At 45.2% G+C, this 10,000-nt stretch overlaps 1 protein-coding gene across 3 annotated transcripts in view; it reads left to right on the forward strand.

Annotated features, from left to right (window-relative positions):
• The window catches only part of rhpn2 (rhophilin, Rho GTPase binding protein 2), a 62,151-nt gene that overhangs the window by 21,460 nt on the left and 30,691 nt on the right, over positions 1-10,000 (forward strand). For all 3 annotated transcript variants that reach the window (XM_063190349.1, XM_063190350.1, XM_063190351.1), the window contains 3 exons: positions 3,600-3,677; positions 5,709-5,833; positions 7,552-7,718. In XM_063190349.1, coding sequence (XP_063046419.1) covers positions 3,600-3,677; positions 5,709-5,833; positions 7,552-7,718 — 370 coding nt within the window. The remainder of the gene's footprint in view (positions 1-3,599; positions 3,678-5,708; positions 5,834-7,551; positions 7,719-10,000) is intronic.

A 10,000-nucleotide genomic window follows, 5' to 3' on the forward strand; every position in this document is an offset into this window, starting at 1 on the left:
TGATGTGTGCAAGGAAGAGATAGCCAACGAGTTACAATATGCCAGCATACATTAGTTCAGGGTTTCCCAATCTGTGGTGCGTGCAACCCTGCCTGGGGGTGCTCGGCCTACTACAAGGGGGTGCGCGGGCTGAATAGAGCAATGGCGGATATGTGTGCTTTTATACAGCATTAATGAAACTGAAGTAGCTTTTAATTGTTTGGTGAACTGTATGCTGGAACGTTCCATCTGAAGTGTAATTTATAACTCTTAGACTTGTCATGCAACAAGTTCCATTGTAATGAAGGCAGATAAATATGTTAATTATATTGGATATGAGGACTCCCCAATAATGCGCGGCTGTGCAATATTCGCATAGGGGGTCTGTGAACCACATTGAAATGTACAAGGGGGTGCGCAGGGGAAAAGTTTGGGAACAGCTGCTTTAGTTCATTAGTGTTTTTCACGCTTGGTGTCGTGACCCCATGTGTGGAATTCAAATGGGCTTGCCTCAAATGTCTAGGTGTAAAAAAAGAATATTATAAAAAAGAGAAATATATACTTTACATATAACATAAAAAGTATGGGGTCCCCAGAATCGTCTACTCGCACACGTGGGCCCTTTTTATTACGTTGGCTCAAACTTTTTTTTTTTTTTTTTTTTTTTTTTTTTTTTTTTTTTTTTTCTTTTCTTCAAAATGCTACTATTACCATGTCAGAACGCTATAAAGGACTTTTTTTTTTTAGGAAAAGCACAAAAGCACAACAAATACCTCTTAATGTATGTCCTCTACAAGTCTTCTGTTGTCCAGTCTTGCACTTTAAATGTCTGTATGAGCACTGTCTATGTCCATACTGTCTTAAGTCCATGTATAAGTACTGTCTATGTCTATACTGTCTATGTCCTTACCTAGATTAGTCTATGTCTGTATGGGAAAGCAAGAAATGTAATTTCAAATTCTTTGTATGACCAGTGCATGTAAAGAAATTGACAATAAAACCTACTTGACTTGACTATTTTTTAGACTCATTGGCTTACTGCCACACTGCCTGCAACGGCCGCCTAGCAAAGCCTAGGCTAGAGATGCACCAGACCCTGATTTTTAGGTAACATGCCGGATACCGGATCCACTGCTTAAGATCCTGCTGGACACGGATCCTGTGAAAAACCCTATTATCCTGCCGGATCCGGAACCGGAACGGGATCCGGTGCATTATTTTTTTTTATTTGTAGTTTATTTGGCAGGGACAATGCAGTGCACATTGTTACAAACATGACATGGCAGAGCCATGACACAACTTGCAGATGTGAATACATGGAAGGTTTATAGTTAGATAGCTAATTTGCAACCTCAGTCCCTGATCAGGCTACCTACTCTATTAGAATAAATAAAAATCATCTAAAAGTACAATTGTACAATACAGTATACAGGACAAAAATAAGCCATCTTGAAACATGCTCCTTATAATATAAAAACCTCTAATCCAAACCCAGTGTGGTTGTTTAGTTCTTCAGCTCCTTGTGGAGTAGACACATCTTGATCTGAGCTTCACACTCAGGCACCGGCCAACCGGCCAAATACTGGTAAAAGTTGGCTGTAGCTCGTAATACTTTCAGTGTCACTAGCCAATTTGGCTGGTAGCTTATTGCTTATTCCTTGGTATGACATACGCATCATAGTAGCCTGTATTCTATTGTTTGTTGAGCTGTTCAAGAAAAAGCTCAGTAACTTAGCTTCTATTTGCTTGATATACTTCCATGTAGAAAGCTCTACATTCATCTTGCTTTAGCATCTCATCCTCTGAGGCTAGACGTACACCATCATGATAAAGAAAACATATACAGTATATAACATCTTTGGCTGTCTGTCTGTCTGCCTGCCTGCCTGTCTGTCTGTCTGTCTCTCTGCCTGCCTGTCTCTCTGTCCATCTGTCTGTCTGCCTGCCTGTCTGTCTGTCTATCTGCCTGTCTGTCTGTCTGTCGCAGGCATGTAATATAATTGAACACGATCAGAGCATCAACTCTGTCTGTCTGTTTGCCTGTCTGCGTGCCTGCCTGTCTGTCTGTCTGTCTGTCTTTCTCTCTGTCTATCTGTCTGCCTGTCTGTCTGTCTATCGGAGGGTGGGTCAGTGTGTGTGTGTGTGTGTGTGTGTTCCTACTTGGTGTACTAGGTGTCAAGTGTCTTCAAGTGACGCCTCACCCTCTTTGTGTGTGTGTGTGTGTGTGTGTGTGTGTGTGTGTGTGTGTGTGTGTGTGTGTGTGTGTGTGTGTGTGTGTGTGTGTGTGTGTGTGTGTGTGTGTGTGTGTGTGTGTGTGTGTGTGTGTGTGATGAGCTAAACAGGTTTGCTGCATTTCCTGTGAGTGATGTATGACAGCATAATGAGAGCATAATAGCAGGGTGTGTGTGTGTGTGTGTGTGTGTGTGTGTGTGTGTGTGTGTGTGTGTGTGTTTGTGTGTGTGTGTGTCTTGCGATGACAAGTGACAAGTCACCATGACAATCAACACTGGTGTCAGGGTGAAGGTTTAAGTCTTGGAAGTGTGTGTGCGTGTGCGTGTGCGTGCGCGTGTGCGTGCGTGCGTGTGTGTGTGCGTGTGTATCTGTGAAGGGCCCGACAGCTAAATATCAGCAGTAATAGATAGCATATTCTTCTGAAAAAATGAGTTCAATGCACAGATTATTCTGACTTCAAACTGAGTATTGTCAGTAGCTTTAAGGGGGAGATGCTGAGCGCTCTTCTTTGTTAGACAGTATACTCCGATGCTGGTGCTCTTGAAGTTAAACGACAAAGTCCATTCTTCAAAACTTGTTGGCCGTTGGGCCTACTTCAGGCGACTCTTGCATAGAGACGAGGAGTAGAACGGTGTTCTGTAATTTAAAAACCCTTTATTTTAACTGGGGTACATCACTAAAAACGCCTGAAGTAGGCCCAACGGCCAACAAGTTTTGATGAATATTGTCAGTATTCGGTTTAAAAGAAGTTCTGGAATATTCCATTTCTATGTGGAATGAACAGCGTTCTGCAGCATGAACTTTCCAGAAACACTCCACATGTGGAATAAATGAACTGTTTACACGACTTACTTGTACTGCTACATGAATATAGCCGGCCACATGTCCAAATAAACAGATTATACGACTCGTGTACAAACTGCATTCTGCCACCATTCCGTTTTAAATTGTAATAATTATTACCTATAGTAACTGAATTTTAATAATTATTGCTTATAGTAACTGCGCTCATTGTCTCAAAAATGGTTATTGGTGATCAGACTTGACTTCTGTTGTGTTACATGAAGTTTAGTGACCAAACAGAGTATTCACACAATCTAATATATTTTGGTTTGGAATGTGTAATTAAATAAAGTATGTGTGTGTGTGTTTGTGTGTGTGTGTGTGTGTGTGTGTGTGTGTGTGTGTGTGTGTGCGTGCGTGTGTGTGTCTGTGTGTGCATGTGTGTCCATGTGAATGTGCGTGTGCGTGTGTGCGTGTGCGTGTGCGTGTGCGCGTGTGTGTGTGTGCGTGTTTGTGTGTGTGTGTGCGTGCGTGCGTGCGTGCGTGTGTGCGTGCGTGTGTGTGTGTGTGTGTGTGTGTGTGTGTGTGTGTGTGTGTGTGTTCAGGACTTCCTGCTTGAGCACTACAGTGAAGATGGAAACGACTTCCAGGAGGAAATAGCCGACCTAATGGACCAGAGACAGGTGAGTGTGTGTGTGAGGAAATAGCAGATCTAATGGACCAGAGACAGGTGAGGTGGAGGGGGTGTGTGTGTGTGTGTGTGTGTGAGGAAATAGCAGATCTAATGGACCAGAGACAGGTGAGGAGGAGGGGGGGGTGTGTGTGTGTGTGTGTGTGTGTGTGAGGAAATAGCCGACCTAATGGACCAGAGACAGGTGAGGGTGTGTGTGGGTGTGTGAGGAGGGGGGTTGTGTGGGTGTGTGAGGAGGGGTGTGTGGGGGTGTGAGGGGGAGGGGGAGGGGTGTGTGAGGAAATAGCAGATCTAATGGACCAGAGACAGGTGAGGAGGAGGGGGGGGGGGTGTTAGGGTGTGTGTGTTGGGGGGGGGGGGGGGGGGGGTTGTGTGTGTGAGGAAATAGCAGATCTAATGGAGGAGGGGGAGGGGAGGTGTGTGTGTGTGTGTGTGTGTGTGTGAGGAGATAGCCGACCTGGTGGACCAGAGACAGGTGAGGGGGAGGGGTGTGTGTGTGTGTGTGTGTGTACATGGACTTGTGCTACTGTCTTGGACGTACATGGACACGTGCTACTATTCTAAACTACTGAAATATCAACCATTGGTAGAGCGCTTTTTCCAGCTGGGATATCAGTGTAGGCTAGTACTATTGATATTTGGAAGTTTGGGGCATGTACATAAGAATGTGGTAAGAGGACTGCAGTTGGGAGGGATGCAAAAAAGGGGCGCAAAAAATGGCAAAGTTCTGTTCAGTTTCAGCTGTTATTGGTAGTTTGCACATATGGAGACGAAGGTGTTTTGTTTATCCTTAAAGGTTTAATGCTACAGCAAGACAGGTACTGGTATAGGTATGTAGTCTGTCAGCCTATCATTTGACCCCTTCCACAATGTTTGGATCTTGTACTCCTTGCTTGTCTCTTGGATCCAAATAAAATAAATCAAATATGTGCGTGTGTGTGTGTGCACAACCTTCCCAATGGCTGATTGTACGCAAGTGTGTGCTATATGTTGAATTTGTGTGCGATCATATGCAGTGTTGGGGATTAACTAGTTACAAAAGTAATGAACTAGATTGCATTCTCACAGAAAATGCTGGAAGCGGGCTTGCCTTTTGGGGCAGAGAGCTACAACACTTTCAAGATGGCTGAATCCAAGATGGCTGAATTGTTTGGCCCATAACTTCTGACTGGGTGGATGGATTTTTTCCAACATTTCTTTTAGCTTTGTTCTCAATAGTACTTTGTTTCATCTCTGCCCCAAAAGGCAATCCCGCTTCCAGCATTTTCTGTGACAATGCAATCTAATTACTGTACCTTTTGCTGTAACACAGTAATGTACTGTAAGGCATTACAGGGGGAACGCTGATATATATATTAGTTACAATGCTAGTAACGTAAGTTGCAATACTTTTTACTGTTACTTGGATTTGAATGGTGTCCAGTAGGGCTGTAACGATACACTCAACTCACGATTCGGTTCGTGTCACGATTTATGACCTACGGTTCGATACACCCCACGATTTCACACTAGCCAACATCAAACTGACAACACACTACTAATAAATTTATAAAGTTGACAATTTTGAAGCTTGGAAGCACTATCACTTCATATCATGTGGTTGTTTTCTGGGCTAATGGGTAACAAAACTTTAAAAGGGCGTATCACGATACTGCCTCCTTGTATGACGATACAGTATCGTGACTCTGTGTATCACGATGTCTCGGTTCGATACAATATCGTTACAGCCCTGCTGTTCAGTGTGGTTGGTCAGAATGAGGCTATGAACCTTCTTTGTATGCAGTGAGAGTCCTTCATTTACCATTCATTTACCATTGCTGCTTTGTGTCTGTGTGCATGCGTGCCCGTGTGGGTGTATGTGTGTGCGCGTATGTGTGTGTGCGTGTGTGTGTGTGTGTGTGTCTGTGGGCATGCGTGCCCGTGTGTGTGTGTGTGTGTGTGTGTGTGTGTGTGTGTGTGTGTGTGTGTGTGTGTGTGTGTGTGTGTGTGTGCCCGTGTGTGTGTGTGTGTGTGTGTGTTGTAGGCGTGTCGGACCCCCAGTCGTAGCGTGGAGGGGGTGGAGCTTCTGGCCTCCTACTTCAGCCAGCTGGCTCTGCTGGAGAACAGATTCTTCTCTCCCAACAGGCAGATAGGACTCTTCTTCACCTGGTACACACACACACACACACACACACACACACACACACACACACACACACACACACACACACACACACACACACACACACACACACACACACACACACACACACACACACACACACACACTTCAACAGACAAATAGGACTCTTCTTCACCTGGTACACACACACACACACACACACACACACACACACACACACACACACACACACACACACACACACACACACACACACACACACACACACACACACACACACACACACACTTCAACAGACAAATAGGACTCTTCTTCACCTGGTACACACACACACACACACGCACCACGCACCACACACACACACACACCACGCACACACACACACACACACACACACACACACACACACACAACAGACAAATAGGACTCTTCTTCACCTGGTACACACACACACACACACACACACACACACACACACACACACACACACACACACACACACACACACACACACACTTCATCAGACAAATAGGACTCTTTTTCACCTGGTACACACACACACACACACACACACACACACACACACACACACACACACACACACACACACACACACACACACACACACACACACACACACACACACACTTCATCAGACAAATAGGACTCTTCTTCACCTGGTACACACACCACACACACACACACACACACACACACACACACACACACACACACACACACACACACACACACACACACACACACACACACACACAACAGACAAATAGGACTCTTCTTCACCTGGTACACACACACACACACACACACACACACACACACACACACACACACACACACACACACACACACACACTTCAACACACACACACACACACACACACACACACACACACACACACACACACACACACACACACACACACACACACACACACACTTCAACACACAGATAGGACTCTTCTTCACCTGGTACACACACACACACACACACACACACACACACACACACACACACACACACACACACACACACACACACACACACTTCAACAGACAGATAGGACTCTTCTTCACCTGGTACACACACACACACACACACACACACACACACACACACACACACACACACACACAGGCAGATAGGACTCTTCTTCACCTGGTACACACACACACACACACACACACACACACACACACACACACACACACACACACACACACACACACACACACACACACACACACACACACACTTCAACAGACAAATAGGACTCTTCTTCACCTGGTACACACACACACTCTCTCTCTCTCACACACACACACACACACACACACACACACACACACACACACACACACACACACACACACACACACACACACACACACACACACACACACACACACACACACACACACACCTTTTGCAATGTCTCACCTCTCTTTCCTAATGGTTCTTGTGTGTGCACGTGTTCCTGTGTGTGTGTGTGTGTGTGTGCGTTCCTGTGTGTGTGTGCGTTCCTGTGTGTGTGTGTGTGTGTGTGTGTGTGTGTGTGTGTGTGTGTGTGTGTGTGTGTGTGCATTCTTCTGTGTGTGAGTGTGTGTGCGTCCCTCTGTGTGTGTGTGTGCGTTCCTGTGTGTGTGTGTGTGTGTGTGTGTGCGTTCCTCTGTGTGTGTGCGTTCCTGTGTGTGTGTGTGTGTGTGTGTGTGTGTGTGTGTGTAGGTACGACACGTTCACAGGTGTGCCGGTGTGCCAGCAGAACATCTCCCTGGAGCGTGCGAGTGTTCTATTCAACATGGCCGCCCTCTACTCTCAGATCGCAACGCGCTCCCAACGCCACACGGCACACGGCCTACAGGAGGCTATCAACACACTGCAGTCCGCAGCAGGTACGGGAGAGTGTATTTGTATGTGTGTGTGTGTGTGTGTGTGTGTGTGTGTGTGTGTGTGTGTGTGTGTGTGTGTGTGTGTGTGTGTGTGTGTGTGTGTGTGTGTGTTTGACGTAATAGCTGTTACATAATTTCCACCACTGCAGCCAGTTCACTAATTGCTGCTAATTATTTTCCAATGGAGTCCCAGTGACATAACAGCAGTGTAACAGTGTGTGTGTGTGTGTGTGTGTGTGTGTGTGTGTGTGTGTGTGTGTGTGTGTGTGTGTGTCAGGGCTTAACACTAACACACGCCAGGTAGCCAAATGCGGGTGAAAGTCGGCGTTGGCTAGTAGATACCGAAGGTTCACTAGCCATTCTGGCGGGTCCGTTACTATTCTGAATGATGAGGCACCGCATTTTGTAGTTTTTTTCTTCGGACCGTCTTTGCTACAAAAGCAATGCAATGCGATTTCGCGAGCCTACAATACCCATGAAGCACCTGTGTCACGTGTCACCTGTGTCTCACGCAAGCCAGGATTGGAATCTGATAGAGCTAGTCTTGCGAAGCGGAGTGACAGCGAGCTACCGGGACATCAGCGTGCGTTTTGGAAATGTCACTGGAAACATTCACGTGAAAATAAAGTAGCGACGTTCATCTCAACTGACCTGTTTTGCGATCTGTCACTAGTACAATACTTAGTAGTAGTGGACATTAAAATGACCAAAGCGAGAGGAAAACACATCAGTCTGTCTTACTCTTGTGAAAGTCTCAAGACTGATTAGCGCAGTGATAAGACAAGGACACATGCGGCATTAATAATGTTTGGTTTAAATTATTTTCTGATTTGCCTGTGTCTTCATACCTGAATATTCCTCCATGTTTCTTGTGCTGTTGTTCCCGACTGTCAAACCGTTCTTAAAAAACGTGCAGTAGTAGCCTTCCAGACTGCACAAAAGCATCCCATTGTATGTCCCTTCGCAGGTGCCCGTCTCGCCCGTTTGTATTTTAAACAACTCACTATTAAACGGAATGAAAGGAAGTCGTAGCCCCTTCTGTAGTTACCGCATCTGTGTGTGCTTTCTAGTGGATACTTTTATAAGCAAATATTCCAGAAGAGGTGTTATTCCACATCCGGCCAACCGGCCAACTTGGCAATGACTTTACGCTATCTACTTTGCGCATCAATTTGGATGGCGAACTCCACAGATATATATATATATAGCCTATATAGCCTATATATATATATATATATATATATGATATGAAGAAGTCCCTACAGATTAAAGACGAAAATATTTTGCCCTCGTGTAGCTTACATTTGTGCCCTTCCACAACACCGTGCTTGGTGTTTCTGCATGGTAAATATAGGCCTACTAGGCTATGCCATTCCTCAGATCAGTAAATCTGTTCTTTGCATAGCATGCATGGACCAGTTAATAGGCCTAACAATTCTAATTATTAGGCCCTATAGCATATTATATTATACTGTATTATATTATATTACATTATATTATATTATATTATATTATAGGCCTATTATATTATGCCTATATTATATTATATTAGCCTATATTACATTAGGGCCTACAGCCTATTATATAATTAATTAAAGCTGCTATGATGGTTAAGAAAATTATGGCTAGTGAAAAGGCCCAATGGCTAGTGAGTCAGGAAAACCACTAGCCAAAATGGCTGGTAAGCGAAAAAGTTAGTGTCAAGCACTGGTGTGTGTCTGTGTCTGTGTCTGTGTCTGTGTCTGTGTGCGTGTGTGAGTCTGCTTCTGTGTCTGTGGTTTATAAATGTGTGCCAAGCTTTCATCATGCGCGCGCGCGTGTGTGTGTGTGTTAAAAAATGTGTGCCAAGCTTTCATCGTGCGTGTGCGTGCGTGCGTGCGTGCGTGCGTGCGTGCGTGCGTGCGTGCGTGTGTGTGTGTGTGTGTGTGTGTGTGTTTATAAATGTGTGCCAAGCTTTCATCATTAGGGCGTAAGACACTCTAATCCTGCCATCACCCTCTCTCTCTCTCTCTTTCTCTCTCTCACTTTCTCTTTCTCTCTCCCCCACTCTCCCTCTCTCTCTCTCTTTCTCTCTCTCTCTCTCTCTCCTCTCTCTTGCTCTCTCTCCCTCCCTCTCTCTCTCTCTCTCTCTCTCTCTCTCTCTCTTTCTCTGTCTGTCTATCTCTCTCTCTCTCTCTCTCTCTCTGTCTCTCTCTCCCTCTCTATCTCTCTCCGTCTCTCTCCCTCTCCCCCCCCCCTCTCTCTCTCTCTCTCTTTCTGTGTATATGTCTAGTGTATGTCTGGAT

Source organism: Engraulis encrasicolus, chromosome 23 (assembly GCF_034702125.1).
Source record: "Engraulis encrasicolus isolate BLACKSEA-1 chromosome 23, IST_EnEncr_1.0, whole genome shotgun sequence".
Taxonomy (NCBI): domain Eukaryota; kingdom Metazoa; phylum Chordata; class Actinopteri; order Clupeiformes; family Engraulidae; genus Engraulis; species Engraulis encrasicolus.